This window comes from Mya arenaria, chromosome 16, assembly GCF_026914265.1.
Source record: "Mya arenaria isolate MELC-2E11 chromosome 16, ASM2691426v1".
In the NCBI taxonomy this organism is placed as follows: Eukaryota; Metazoa; Mollusca; class Bivalvia; order Myida; family Myidae; genus Mya; species Mya arenaria.
The window spans coordinates 30,301,686-30,318,655 of NC_069137.1; the positions used below are offsets into that span (position 1 = coordinate 30,301,686).

The 16,970-nt window shown below is 46.8% G+C and overlaps 1 protein-coding gene across 4 annotated transcripts in view; it reads right to left on the reverse strand.

Moving 5' to 3' along the window:
- The window catches only part of LOC128222483 (aminopeptidase N-like), a 114,458-nt gene that overhangs the window by 9,935 nt on the left and 87,553 nt on the right, over positions 1-16,970 (reverse strand). For 3 of the 4 annotated variants that reach the window (XM_052931507.1, XM_052931508.1, XM_052931506.1), the window contains exons 20-23: positions 10,244-10,411; positions 9,812-9,901; positions 5,487-5,537; positions 3,373-3,454 (exon numbers count right to left, since the gene is read on the reverse strand). In XM_052931507.1, coding sequence (XP_052787467.1) covers positions 3,373-3,454; positions 5,487-5,537; positions 9,812-9,901; positions 10,244-10,411 — 391 coding nt within the window. Of the gene's footprint in view, positions 1-962; positions 1,045-3,372; positions 3,455-5,486; positions 5,538-9,811; positions 9,902-10,243; positions 10,412-16,970 lie in introns of all 4 variants that reach the window. The other variant, XM_052931505.1, reaches the window with a different exon arrangement.

The window sequence follows — 16,970 nt, forward strand, 5'->3', positions numbered from 1 at the left end:
ATATCAACGCATGTTCAAGTAGATATACCGCGCAATATCGAGGCATGTTCAAGTAGATATACCGCGCAATATCGAGGCATGTTCCAGTAGATATACCGCGCAATATCGAGGCATGTTCAAGTAGATATACCGCGCAATATCAAGGCATGTTCAAGTAGATATACCGCGCAATATCAACGCATGTTCCAATAGATATACCGCGCAATATCAACGCATGTTCCAATAGATATACCGCGCAATATCAACGCATGTTCCAGTAGATATACCGCGCAATATCAACGCATGTTCCAGTAGATATACCGCGCAATATCAACGCATGTTCAAGTAGATATACCGCGCATTATCAACGCATGTTCAAGTAGATATACCGCGCAATATCAACGCATGTTCAAGTAGATATACCGCGCAATAGTAAGGCATGTTCCAGTAGATATACCGCGCAATGTTAAAGCATGTTCCAGTAGATGTACCACGCACTGTTAAAGCATGTTCCATTTGATATACCGCGCACTGTTTAATCATGTTCCAGTTGATATACCGCGCACTGTTAAAGCATGTTCCAGTAGATATACCGCGCAATAATGAATCTAGTCCAAATACACAACTTAATTTTCCACTCAATTGCAATTTTCGCCAGTCAATAAATCAAGCAATATAGAAACTTGTCACAGTATACATTCCACCTATTTCGACCCAAGGAATTAATCTCGCCCAGTGTATTTACTGCGCAGCAACATAATTGAAGAGAGTGAAATTTGTTCAGAGTAGACTCGAGTCGTTTCTAAAGGCTGTTTATGCAAACAAACGACTTGAAAGAAGAAAGAAGAAATATTTTCCAAGTAAGAAATGCATATCATCTCTGGTTACACTGTTATAAATATATATTTATACATTGATATATATACATATATATATATATATAAGAATACATCAACAAACTATAGTATTTTAAAACACCACACCTCATTGTAATGTGGCATTGTGTTAAACGAAGAAGTGATTCCGCCTATAAGGTTGGAAAAACCGAACGATCCCGCGCCATAGCTGAATTAGATAATCAGAAAGTTAACATGAAACATTTCAATAGCCGTCTCGAGCCATTCGGAGCTCCTCGGCCATTATTTTCAAAAACAACCTCGGATGTATGCCGGTATTTCAGTTGAAGTAGTCCGTAAAATTTTGAATAATATCATTAATTAAATGTAGTGTTCAAGAGTTTTATTCATTGCTCTCAGTTTAAATTGATTGCCTGTGAAATGTTTTATTGCAAACATAATTAAGATTCCCATGAGTTAAGTCATAAAGTTCAACTACTAAATATGATTACTACGCGACCTATTTGGTGCGGACTTAAACGTACCACTTTTTGAGTATGTAAACCGTCCAAATACATCCGAGGTTGTTTTCGATAAAATGGCCGAGGAGTTCCGAATGGTCTCGAGCATGACACAGGCTTGGGTCGGAAACGTATTCCGTCGATCTGTCGATTGCGAAGGAATGAGTGTATATTGTACTTGTACATACACAGTGTGTGTATACCGCGTGATCAATAACGTCATATATGCTACGTTGGATGGCAACATTTTGCTTAAAATGAAGACTTAAAACAAAGATAACTTTTCTGTTGCTACACCATTTTAAATGAAACAAAGGGCAGTCTATGCCGCTTAGAGAGCCCCGCCTTGGCCTTTGTTTTGTTACCGGAGTTTGATTAGATGATTAGTTTCTTCAAACACATTGACAAACCTGTTTCCAATTTAATGTTTTGACAGTGAAAGTGCGAAAGATTATAAGTATCTCCCATGGCCGAGAGTGTAAGATAAATTTATCCCGACCCGAGCGTAGGTTGTTTTTGCGGAAACAAGGTTTACCGAGTTTCCGCAAAACAGCCTGCACGAGGGTCACAGGGTCACAGATCAAAATAACAGAGTCCTTGAGGTGGCGACAAACTCATTTACACAAATCGCCTTAAACTGTTTTCACTGAAATTACAAACGCTACCTCAATAAAAATATCTTAAATTGCAAATCCTCTTTGTGTTCAGCACCAGTTGGGAGGTCTAACACTATAAACTAAAACGTTAAATAAAGGATAGCAAGTCGTTCAAGAAAAATAAATCGGATATTTTAACATATATTTATATGTACTTTGCATTTCTTTACAGACTGTTTGATATAGCCACTGTACATTTGACAGCCGACATGCAGATATAGTTGTTGGGAGGGGGACAGGGCGGGGGGCATTCGATGACCTAACAATCACCTGAAGGTAATGAAACTGTGTGTTAAATGTCGATGTGACCTCACTGATCAGCGTTGTGAAGGTAAAGAATCCAGCCCCATGTCTGCCAAGAAGGGAACACACAGGCGATAATTCATGTGAAACACAACGCTATTAAGGAGGGATGTGAACGATAGCGTTTCAGCACGAAATGCTTCGACATTTATAGCAAAATTGGGTCGAAAAAACGGTACATATCGAAATGCCTTTCCACTTAAAGCTGCACTCACACAGATTGAACGTTTTGACAACTTTTTTTTTCTTGGAACGAGCTAATTTATGCGAAAATACATGTACACCAGTCATATAAGACGGCTGACAAAAAAACAAAATCACAGATTTTTATTTCTAAGTTCAAAAATTGATGTTTTATGCATTTTTCTTAAACCGTTAGTAACTGTTTTAGCCATAAAACATTAATTTTGGGAAGGTAATATAAATATCTGCAATCTGATCTTTCATCAGCAGTTTTTATCACTGGTGTGCAGATATTTTCGCAAAAAAGGCTCGTTCCAAAACAAAGAATAAAAAAAGTAGTAAAAACGGTTAATCTGTGAGAGTGCAGCTTTAAGAGTGCAAAAAGTTATCTTATAGACATATATTGTCAGCTATTAAAGTCCATGTGACAGGATTCTGAGTGTGCAAACTACTGTTACAGTCAATACCTGTTAATGCCATGCGTATACATGGTGTGTGTTAATTAGCATGATATACATTAGAACCAGCAAAGCTCCCCGGCACGACCTCCCGGTACTCCACTGTCACACAGTTACACAGTTTTTATCGGAACACAAGATACCATCTTTTGGATGATATTCTGATTTTGTAATTTGGGAAACAAGTCATTTTTAGTAACACTGCGCGATAACTATAAAGTTATCAACTTGTCGACTTATCGGAGTTTTACTGCACACAGAACAGTGACAAAAATCAACACAAATAGTTGATTTTCATAAACATGATACGTTAAGTATGCAGATACTTGTGTAACGGATATTAATTGTGAAACAAAAAATGTTTTATTTCAGGTGATTCTCGCAGACAGTGATGTACCACGTTACCAGTTTGATACACACGTGTGCGTCATTATACCTCTTTGAAATCGCCTTGAGTATTGAAAGACGATGTAGTTCCGTGAATTAAATTTGTGAAGTAGAAAGCTCCCTTTCCAAATCTGAGAACAATTTAAGACACCCTTTCTTAGTATACCAGCAACACTGCTACGTACGTCTATTGCATGTCAATATGATGATTGTTATAACGGTCAGCTGAGTATAATGAACCATAATGGACCGTATATAGAAACCAGCCGTAGACTGGAGGCTTCCGCTAAAACAGTGAGCCGCCTCAAACAGGAGGCGAACGCATGAGGTTATAATTAAGCCGAAGACTGGATGCGGCCATATAAAGTTAGTAGCCCCAAACTGGAACCAAAGCCTTTGGCGTATATTTACCAGCCGTAGGCTGGGAGCGACCACGTATAGTTAGCACCCAGACTGGAGCCGAACGCGCGAAGTCAACAGCCATGGACTGGAGGCGAACGCATACATTTACCAGCCCCAAACTGGATGCGAACACGATAAATTACCAGCCGTAGACTGGAGGCGAACGAATCAATTTACCAGCCCCAAACTGGATGCGAACACGATAGGTTACCAGCCGTAGACTGGAGGCGACCGCATAGGGCGTAAATTTACCAGCCGTAGACTGGGAGACTGTATAGTTAGCACCCCAGACTGGAGCAGAACGCGTGAAGTTAACAGCCGTGGATTGGAGCCGAACGCGTGAAGTTAACAGCTGTGACCGCATACATTTACCAGCCCCAAACTGGATGCGAACAAGATATGTTACCAGCCTTAGACTGGAGGCGACCTCATAAAATTACCAGCCGTAGACTAGAGGCAAACGAATCAATTTACCAGCCCCAAACTGGATGTGAACACGATAGGTTACCAGCCTTAGACTTGAGGCGACCGCATAAGGCGTAAATTTACCAGCCGTAGACTGGGAGACTGTATAGTTAGCACCCCAGACTGGAGCAGAACGCGTGAAGTTAACAGCCATGGACTGGAGGCGAACATGTGAAGTTAACAGCCGTGGACTGGAGCCGAACGCGTGAAGTTAACAGCCGTGGATTGGAGGCGAACGCGAGAAGTTACAAGCCGTAGATTGGAGGCGACCTCATAGAGTTACCAGCCGTAGACTGGAGGCGACCTCATAGAGTTACCAGCCATAGACTGGGGGCGACCACATAAAGTTGCCAGCCTTAGACTGGAGGTGACCTCATAGAGCTATCAGCCTTAGACTGGGGGCGACCACATAAAGTTACCAGCCTTAGACTCGGGGCGACTTCATACAGCTACCAGCCTTAGTCTGGAGGCGACCCCATAGAGTTACCAGCCGTAGATTGGAGGCGACCTCATAGAGCTACCAGCCTTAGACTGGAGGCGAACACGTTCAGTTACCAGCCTTAGACTACACGCGACCTCACATAGTTACCAGCCTTAGACTGGAGGCGACCTCATTGAGCTACCAGCCTTAGACTGGAGGTGACTTCATAGAGTTACCAGCCGTAGACTGGAGACGACCTCATAGTGTTAACAGCCTCAGACTCGAGGCGAACAAGTTAAGTTACCAGCCTTAGACTGGTTGCGAACACATAAAGTTACCAGTCGTAGACTGATGGCGGACGCATACATCTACCAGCCCGAAACTGGAGGCGAACACGTTAAGTTACAAGTCGTAGACTGTAGGTGAACAAATAAATTACCAGCCATAGACGGGAGGCTCAAACATAAAGTAAGCAGTCCAAAGCTGGAGCCAAACGCGAAATATCAGCCGTATACTTGGGGCGACAACAGCTGTCATCTTTGTTGATGAAATGTCAACTTTATTAATGAAAAGTCAACATTTTGTCATCTTTATTGATGAAATGCCATCTATATTGATGGAATGTAAACTATATTAATAAAATGTCATCATTATGTCAACTATCTTGATAAAATTTAATATTCAGTGAAATTAATTGATAAGTAACATTATTGATACACTCAAGTTATATGTTTGAAGTATTTCGAGAAGGTAACCAGCATACGTGCACTTCAATACTCTTTCAGAATTGAGATAATCTTATAAAACAAATAATCGTTTCATCTTAAAAACAATTTGATCTTATCAATGCGTTTTTTTAATTATAAAACACTTACTCGGTTAAAAGGAAGTCCCACTGCTCTCGAAAGAAATCCCACGCCAAGGATCTGAAAGCAATAATAGAAGATTGTATATAATGTTTTGCAGAAAAATATCACCTCATTGATGTTAGTCGATTTCTTTAAGACAATTAGATAATACTACATGTAACCGAGACATCAGGAAAGCACGTGTTCAACCAAATTACAAGACCAGGCGTCGAAAGGAGTCGTCAATGCTTTCTCTCGTTAAAATCATAATATACCGCTATGTTGATTAGTGTGCAGTTTGAGATGAGATCGTAGTCTAACCATTTATCAATTGTCACTAAAATGTAGACGATCACAGACACAGAGTCCTGGCGCCGGACCTTATTCTCGTCTACACTCACCTGTCAATGGTGTTCACAGACACGGAGTCCTGGCGCCGGACCTCATTCTCGTCTACACTCACCTGTCAATGGTGTTTCTGGAGATCACAGACACGGAGTCCTGGCGCCGGACCTCATTCTCGTCTACGCTCACCCGCCAATGGTGTTTCTGAGATCAGAAACAGGGAGTTCTGGGGCCGGACCTCAGTCTCGTCTACACTCACCCGCCAATGGTGTTACTGAGATCACAGACACGGAGTCCTGGCGCCGGACCTCATTCTCGTCTACACTCACCTGTCAATGGTGTTTCTGAGATCAGAAACAGGGAGTTCTGGGGCCGGACCTCATTCTCGTCTACACTCACCCGCCAATGGTGTTTCTGAGATCACAGACACGGAGTCCTGGCGCCGGACCTCATTCTCAGGTGTCTACACTCACCTGTCAATGGTGTTTCTGAGATCACAAACATTGAGTCCTGGGGCCGGACCTCATTCTCAGGTGTCTAAACTCACCTGTCAATGGTGTTTCTGGAGATTACAGACACGGAATCCTGGCGCCGGACCTAATTTTCGTCTACACTCACCTCTCAATGGTGTTTCTGGAGATCACAGACACGGAGTCCTGGCGCCGGACCTCATTCTCGTCTACACTCACCCGCCAATGGTGTTTCTGAGATCACAGACACGGAGTCCTGGGGCCGGACCTCATTCTCGTTTACACTCACCCGCCAATGGTGTTTCTGAGATCACAGACACGGAGTCCTGGGGCCGGACCTCATTCTCGTCTACACTCACCCGCCAATGGTGTTTCTGAGATCACAGACACGGAGTCCTGGGGCCGGACCTCATTCTCGTCTACACTCACCCGTCAATGGTGTTTCTGAGATCACAGACACGGAGTCCTGGCGCCGGACATCATTCTCAGGTGTCTACACTCACCTGTCAATGGTGTTTCTGAGATCATAGACACGGAGTCCTGGCGCCGGACCTCATTCTAGTCTACACCCACCCGCCAATGGCGTTTCTGAGATCACAGACACGGAGTCCTGGCGCCGGACCTCATTCTCGTCTACACTCACCCGCCAATGGTGTTTCAGAGATCACAGACACGGAGTCCTGGCGCCTGACCTAATTCTCGTCTACGCTCACCCGCCAATGGTGTTTCTGGAGATCACAGACACGGAGTCCTGGGGCCGGACCTCATTCTCGTCTACACTCACCTGCCAATGGTGTTTCTAAGATCACAGACACGGAGTCCTGGCGCCGGACATAATTCTCGTCTACACTCACCTGTCAACGGTGTTTCTGGAGATAATAGACATGGAGTCCTGGCGCCGGATCTCATTCTCGTCTACACTCACCTGTCAATGGTGTTCACAGACACGGAGTCCTGGCGCCAGATATCATTCTCGTCTACACTCACCTGCCAATAGTGTTTCTGGAGATCACAGACACGGAGTCCTGGCGCCGGACCTCATTCTCGTGAGATCACAGACACGGAGTTCTGGCGCCGGACCTCATTCTCGTGAGATCTCAGACACGGAGTCCTGGCGCCGGACCTAATCCACGTCTACACTCACCTATCAATGGTGTTTCTGAGATCACAGACACGGAGTCCTGGCGCCGGACCTCATCCTCGTCTACACTCACCTGTCAATGGTGTTTCTGAGATCACAGACACGGAGTCCTGGCGCCGGATCTCATCCTCGTCTACACTCACCTGTCAATGGTGTTTCCGAGATCACAGACACGGAGTCCTGGCGCCGGACCTCAATCTCGTGTGATCACAGACACGGAGTCCTGGCGCCGGACCTCATTCTCGTCTACACTCACCTGTCAATGGTGTTTCTGAGATCACAGACAGGGAGCCCTGGCGCCGGACCTCATCATCGTCTACACTCACCTGTCAATGGTGTTTCTGAGATCACAGACACGGAGTCCTGGCGCCAGACCTCATTCTCGTGTGATCACAGACACGGAGTTCTGGCGCCGGACCTCATTCTCGTCTACACTTACCTGTCAATGGTGTTTCTGGAGATAACAGACACGGAGTCCTGGCGCCGGACCTCATCCTCGTCTACACTCACCCGCCAATGGTGTTTCTGAGATCACAGACACGGAGTCCTGGGGCCGGACCTTATTCTCGTCTACACTCACCCGCCAATGGTGTTTCTGAGATCACAGACACGGAGTCCTTGCGCCGGACCTTATTCTCGTCTACACTCATCCGCCAATGGTGTTTCTGAGATCACAGACAGGTAGTCCTGGCGCCAGACCTCATTCTCAGGTGTCTACACTCACCCGCCAATGGTGTTTCTGAGATCACAGACACGGAGTCCTTGCGCCGGACCTCAGTCTCGTCTACACTCATCCGCCAATGGTGTTTCTGAGATCACAGACAGGGAGTCCTGGCGCCAGACCTCATTCTCAGGTGTCTACACTCACCCGCCAATGGTGTTTCTGAGATCACAGACAGGGAGTCCTTGCGCCGGATCTCATTCTCGTCTACACTTACCTGTCAATGGTCTTTCTGAGATCACAGACACGGAGTCCTGGCGTCGGATCTCATTCTCGTCTACACTCACCCGCCAATGGTGTTTCTGAGATTACAGACACGGAGTCCTGGCGCCGGATCTCATCCTCGTCTACACTCACCCGCCAATGGTGTTTCTGAGATCACAGACACGGAGTCCTGGCGCCGGACCTCATTCTCGTCTACACTTACCCGCCAATGGTGTTTCTGAGATCACAGACACGGAGTCCTGGCGCCGGACCTTATTCTCGTCTACACTCACCCGCCAATGGTGTTTCTGAGATCACAGACAGGGAGTCCTGGCGCCGGACCTCATCCTCGTCTACACTTACCTGTCAATGGTGTTTCTGGAGATAATGGACAGGGTGTCCTGGCGCCGGACCTTATTCTCGTCTACACTCACCCGCCAATGGTGTTTCTGAGAACACAGACACGGAGTCCTGGCGCCGGATCTCATTCTCGTCTACACTCACCCGCCAATGGCGTTTCTGAGATTATAGACACGGAGTCCTGGCGCCGGACCTCATTCTCGTCTACACTCACCTGTCAATGGTGTTTCTGAGATCACAGACAGGGAGTCCTTGCGCCGGATCTCATCCTCGTCTACACTCACCCGCCAATGGTGTTTCTGAGATCACAGACAGGGAGCCCTGGCGCCGGACCTCATTCTCGTCTACACTCACCTGTCAATGGTGTTTCTGGAGATAATAGACACAGAGTCCTGGCGCCGGACCTCATTCTCGTCTACACTCACCCGCCAATGGTGTTTCTGAGATCACAGACACGGAGTCCTGGCGCCGGACCTTATTCTCGTCTACACTCACCCGCCAATGGTGTTTCTGAGATCACAGACAGGGAGTCCTGGCGCCGGACCTCATCCTCGTCTACACTCACCCGCCAATGGCGTTTCTGAGATCACAGACAGGGAGCCCTGGCGCCGGACCTCATTCTCGTCTACACTTACCTGTCAATGGTGTTTCTCGAGATAATAGACACAGAGTCCTGGCGCCGGACCTCATTCTCGTCTACACTCACCCGCCAATGGTGTTTCTGAGATCACAGACAGGGAGTCCTGGCGCCGGACCTCATTCTCGTCTACACTCACGCGCCAATGGTGTTTCTGAGATCACAGACAGGGAGTCCTGGCGCCGGACCTCATTCTCGTCTACACTCACCTGTCAATGGTGTTCACAGACAGGGAGTCCTGGGGCCGGACCTCATTCTCGTCTACACTCATCTGTCAATGGTGTTCACAGACAGGGAGTCCTGGGGCCGGACCTCATTCTCGTCTACACTCACCCACCAATGGTGTTTCTGGAGATAATAGACACGCAGTCCTGGCGCCGGACCTCATTCTCGTCTACACTCACCCGCCAATGGTGTTTCTGAGATCACAGACACGGAGTCCTGGCGCCGGACCTCATTCTCGTCTACACTCACCTGCCAATGGTGTTTCTTGAAATGTAGACGATCACAGACACGGAGTCCTGACGCCGGATCTCATTTTCGTCTATCGCCATGTTCAGGTATCTGTAGGAAAACAACTACCTACATATATTAACAAAAAAACAACAGCAAATATATCGAGTTCTATATATGTAAGTTGGTCTGGTGAATTGTTGTTTACATAAAATTACGTAAATTAAACACACCTGATGAGAGTTTTCCACGTTGATTTGTATGAATGTCATCTGGATCTGTATACATGCATTGGGTTATGTATGAGTTCATTATTGGTAGCTGTACTTGATATTTAGTGTGATATTACTAGTATAATGTTTTTGTATTCATACACAACTGTGTGTATTAGAGGTGACCATGTATAGAATTAACTAATAGTTAAACAGAAAGGGTTATTGTACAAAATCTTACCGACTCAAGATCCACGTCTCCTTGGAGCACGACAATGCGCTGAGCAGGCGGGATTTCTCTGCAGCGACATTGGCCGTCCTATATTGATTAAGGGCGAATTCCCACTCCTCAATACCGCCTTCTGCGATCGCCGTACAGTAAACAGTCGATTTGAGACCGGGGTCAATCCTGAAAAGGTTACATTGCAGTATATGATCATGGCACATGCCAAAGTAAAAGCGGGCTTGAAAATGTGACTACGCGGACGAAAACGCCGCTCCACATACAAGCATTCTGTCAGGAATGACAGGCATGCGAAAGCCCAGACAAAACCGCTCATTTTGACACATAATTATATATATTCTGAGATATAAAGAAAATTTAGAACAATTGCAAATTCAATACGACAAAAATGTACAGGGCGCAAGTCCATACTTACGGCAAAATACTACACGGGAAACCTTACTCCATACTACATGCTACACAGAGATCCTAACGCCATACTAATCCACATGCTACACAGGGGAACCTACCTCCTTACAAATCCACATGCTACAAGGGGTAACCTACCTCTTTACTAATCCACATGCTACACAGGGGAACCTACCTCCTTACAAATCCACATGCTACAAGGGGGAACCTACCTCCATACTATTCCACATGCTACACAGAGATCCTAACTCCACACTAATCCACATGCTACACAGGGGAACCTAACTCCTTAAAAATCCACATGCTACAACAGGGGACCCTACCTCCATACTGATCCACATGCTACACATTGGAGCCTACCTCCATACTAATCCACATGCTACACATTGGAGCCTACCTCCATACTAATCCACATGCTACACATTGGAGCCTTCCTCCGTACTAATCCACATGCTACACATTGGAGCCTACCTTCATACAAATCCACATGCTACACATTGGAGCCTACCTCCATACTAATCCACATGCTACACATTGGAGCCTACCTCCATACTAATCCATATGCTAAACGGGCGAACCTAGCACCATACAAATCCCCATGCTACACGGGCGAACCTAGCACCATTCTAAGCCACATGCGACACAGGGGAACCTACCTCCATACTAATCCACATGCTACACAGGGGAACCTAACTCCATACTAATCCACATGCTACACAAGGGAACCTACCTCCTTACAAATCCACATGCTACACAGGGGACCCTACCTCCATACTAATCCACATGCTACACAGGGGAGCCTACCCCCATACAAATCCACATGCTACACAGGGGAACCTACCTCCATACTAATTCACATGCTACACAGGGGAGCCTACCTCCATATTAATCCACATGCTACACAGGGGAGCCTACCCCCATACAAATCCACATGCTACACAGGGGAACCTACCTCTATACTAATCCACATGCTACACAAAAGGAACCTACCTCCTTACAAATCCACATGCTACACAGGGGAACATACCTCCATACTAATCCACATGCTACACGGGGGAACCTACCTCCATACTAATCCACATGCTACACAGAGATCCTAACTCCATTCTTATTCACATGTTACACAGGGGAACCTACCTCCTTACAAATCCACATGCTACACGGGCGAACCTAGCACCATACTAATCCACATGCTACACATTGGAGCCTACCTCCGTACTAATCCACATGCTACACATTGGAGCCTACCTCCATACTACTCCACATGCTACACATTGGAGCCTACCTTCATATTATCCACATGCTACACGTTGGAGCCTACCTCAATACTAATCCACATGCTACACATTGGAGCCTAACTCCATACCAATCAACATGCTACACGGGCGAACCTAGCACCATACAAATCCCCATGATACACGGGCGAACCTAGCACTATTCTAAGCCACATATGACACAGGGGAACCTAGCAACATACTAATCCACATGCTACACAGGGGAACCTACCTCTATAAAAATCCACATGCTATACAGGGGAGCCTACCTCCATACTTATCCACATGCTACACAGGGGAACCTACCTCCATACTAATCCACATGCTACACAGGGGACCCTACCTCCATACTAATCCACATGCTATACAGGGGAGCCTACCTCCATATTAATCCACATGCTACACATTGGAGCCTACCTCCATACTAATCCACATGCTACACATTGGAGCCTACCTCCATACTAATCCACATGCTACACGGGCGAACCTAGCACCATACTAATCCACATGCTATACGGGCGAACCTAGCAGCATACTAAGCCACATGCGACACAGGGGAACCTAGCACCATACTAATCCACATGCTACACAGGGGATCCTACCTCCATACTAATCCACATGCTACACGGAGGAACCTAGCACCATACTAATCCACATGCTACACATTGAAGCCTACCTTTATAGTAATCCACATGCTACACAGGGGAGCCTAGCACCATACTAATCCACATGCTACCCAGGGGAAACTACCTCCATACTAATCCACATGCTACACGGGGGAACCTACCTCCATACAAATCCACATGCTACACAGGGACGCCTACCTCCATACTAATCAACATGCTACACAGGGGAACCTACCTCCATACTAATCCACATGCTACACGAGGGAACCTACCTACATAGTAATCCACATGCTACACGGGGGACACTACCTCCATACTAATCCACATGCTACACAGGGGAACCTACCTCCATACAAATCCACATGCTACACAGGGGAACCGTACCTCCATACTTATCCAGATGCTACACGGGGGACCCTACCTCCATACTAATCAACATGCTACACGGGGGACCCTACCTCCATACTAATCCACATGCTACATTGGGGACCCTACCTCCATACTAATCCACATGATACACGGGGGACCCTACCTCCATACTAATCAACATGCTACACGGGGGACCCTACCTCCATATTAATCCACATGCTACACGGGGGACCCTACCTCCATACTAATCCACATAGTACACGGTGGACCCTACCTCCATTCTTATCCACATGCTACATAGGGGAGCCTACCTCCTTACTAATCCACATGCTACACAGGGAAGCCTACCTCCTTACAAATCCACATGTTACACGGGGGACCCTACCTCCATACTAATCAACATGCTACACGGGGGACCCTACCTCCTTACTAATCCATATGTTGCACAGGGGATCCTACCTCCTTACAAATCCACATGTTAAACTGGGGAGCCCTACCTCCATACTAATCCACATGATACACGGGGGACCCTTACTCCTTACTAATCCACATGTTGCACAGGGGAGCCTACCTCCTTACAAATCCACATGTTACACAGGGGAGCCCTACCTCCATACTTATCAACATGCTACACGGGGGACCCTACCTCCTAACTAATCCACATGTTGCACAGGGGATCCTACCTCCTTACAAATCCACATGCTTAACAGGGGAGCCCTACCTCCATACTAATCCACATGATACATGGGGGACCCTAACTCCTTACTAATTCACATGCTACACAGGGGACCCTACCTCCAAACTAAACCACATGCTACATGGGGGAGTCTACCTCCATACAAATCCACATGCTATACAGGGGAGCCTACCTCCATACTAATCCACAAGCTACACAGGGGAACCTACCTCCATACTAATCCACATGCTACACCGCGGAACATACCTCCATACTTATCCACACGCTACACAGGGGAACCTACCTCAATACATATCCACATGCTACACAGACTCCATACAAATCCGTATGCTACACAGGGGAACCTACCCCATACAAACCCACATGCTACACTGGGGAACCTACCTCCATACAAATCCACATGCTACACAGGGGACCCTACCTCCATACTAGTCCAAATGCTACACAGGGGAGCCTTCCTCGATACAATTCCACATGCTACACAGGGGAGCCTACCTCCATACTAATCCACATGCTACACAGGGCAACCTATCTCCATACTAATCCACATGCTACACAGGGGAACCTACCCCCATACAAATCCACATGCTACACAGGGGAACCTAACTCGATACAAATCGACATGCTACACATTGGAGCCTACCTCCTTAAAAATCCACATGCTACACAGGCGAACCTTCCTCCTTACTAATTCACATGCTACACAGGGGAACCTACCTCCATACAAATCCACATGCTACACAGGGGAGCCTTCCTCCATACTAATCCACATAATACACGGGGGACACTACCTCTTTACTCCATATGCTACACAGGCGAACCTAACTCCATACAAATCCACATGCTACACAGGGGAGCCTACCTCCTTACAAATCCACATGCTACACAGGGGACCCTACCGCCTTACAGATCCACATGCTACACAGGGGGACCGTAACTCCATACAAATCCACATGCTACATAGGGAAACCCTACCTCCATACTAATCCACATGCTACACGTGGGAACCTACCTCAATACAATTCCACATGCTACACAGGGAAACCCTACATCCATACTAATCCACATGCTACACAGGGGAACCCTACCTCCATACTAATCCACATGCTACACGGCGGACCCTACCTCCATACTTATCCACCTGTTAAACAGAGGAGCCTACCTCCATACAAATTCACATGCTACACAGGGGAATCCTACCTCCATACTTATACGCATGCTACACAGGGTAACCTACCTTCATACTTATCCACATGCTACACGGGGGAACCTACCTCCATACAAATCCATATGCTACACAGGGGAGCCTACCTTCATGTAAATCCACATGCTTTATAGGGGAGCCTACCTCCATACTAATCCACCTGTTACACAGAGGAGCCTACCTGCATACAAATCCACATGCTACACGGGGTAACCTACCTCCTTACAATTCCATATGCTACACGGGGGAACATACCTCCATACTAATCCACATGCTACACGGGGGACCCTACCTCCACACTAATCCACATACTACATGGGGGACTCTACTTCCTTACAAATCCACATGCTACACAGGGGAACGTACCTCTATACTAATCCACATGCTACACAGGGGGATCTATCTATATACAAATCCACATGCTACACAGTGGAACCCTACTTCCTTACTCATCCACATGCTACACAGGGGACCCTACCTCCATACTAATCCACATGCTACACTGGGAACCCTTCCTCCATACTAATTCATATGCTACACGGGGGACCTTACCTTCATACTAATCCACATGCTACTCGGGGGACCCTACCTCCATACTAATCCACATGCTACACAGTTAAGCCTACCTCCATACTAATCCACATGCTACACAGGGGAGCCTACCTCCATACAATTCCCTATGCTACACCGGGGAGCCTACCTCCATACTAATCCACATGCTACACAGGGAAACCCTACCTCCATACTAATCCACATGCTACACAGGGGAGCCTACCTTCACACTAATCCACATGCTACTCAGGGAAACCCTACCTCCATACTAATCCACATGCTACACATGGGAGCCTACCTCCATACAAATCCACATGCTACATAGGGCACCCTACCTCCACACTAATCCACCTGCTACATAGGGCACCCTACCTCCATACTCATCCACCTGCTACACAGGGGAGCCTACCTCCATACTAATCCACCTGCTACACAGGGGACCCTACCTCCATACTAATCCACATGCTACACGGGGAACCCTTCCTCCATACTAATCAACATTTTACACGGGGGAGCCTACCTCCATACTAATCCACATGCTACACAGGGGAGCCTACCTCCATACAATTCCACATGCTACACAGGGGAGCCTACCTCCACACTAATCCACATGCTACTCAGGGAAACCCTACCTCCATACTAATCCACATGCTACACAGGGGAGCCTACCTCCTTTCTAATTCACATGCTACACAGGGGAACCTACCCCCACACTAATCCACATGCTACACAGGGGAGCCTACCTCCATACAAATCCACATGCTACATAGGGCACCCTATCTCCATACTCATCCACCTGCTACACAGGGGAGCCTACCTCCATACTAATCCACCTGCTACACAGGGGACCCTACCTCCATACAAATCCACATGCTACATAGGAGACCCTACCTCCATACTTATTCACATGCTACACAGGGGAGCCTACCTCCATACAAATCCACATGCTATACAGGGGAACCTACCTCCATACTAATCCACATGCTACACAGGGGAACCTAGCACCATACTAATCCACATGCTACACAGGGGAACCAAGCAACATACTAATCCACATGCTACACAGGGGAACCTAGCACCATACTAATCCACAAGCTACACAGGGGACCCTACCTCCATACAAATCCACATGCTACACAGGGGAACCTACCTCCATACTAATTCACATGCTACACAGGGGAGCCTACCTCCATACTAATCCACATGCTACACAGGGGAGCCTACCCCCATACAAATCCACATGCTACACAGGGGAACCTACCTCTATACTAATCCACATGCTACACAAAAGGAACCTACCTCCTTACAAATCCACATGCTACACAGGGGAACATACCTCCATACTAATCCACATGCTACACGGGGGAACCTACCTCCATACTAATCCACATGCTACACAGAGATCCTAACTCCATTCTTATTCACATGTTACACAGGGGAACCTACCTCCTTACAAATCCACATGCTACACGGGCGAACCTAGCACCATACTAATCCACATGCTACACATTGGAGCCTACCTCCGTACTAATCCACATGCTACACATTGGAGCCTACCTCCATACTACTCCACATGCTACACATTGGAGCCTAC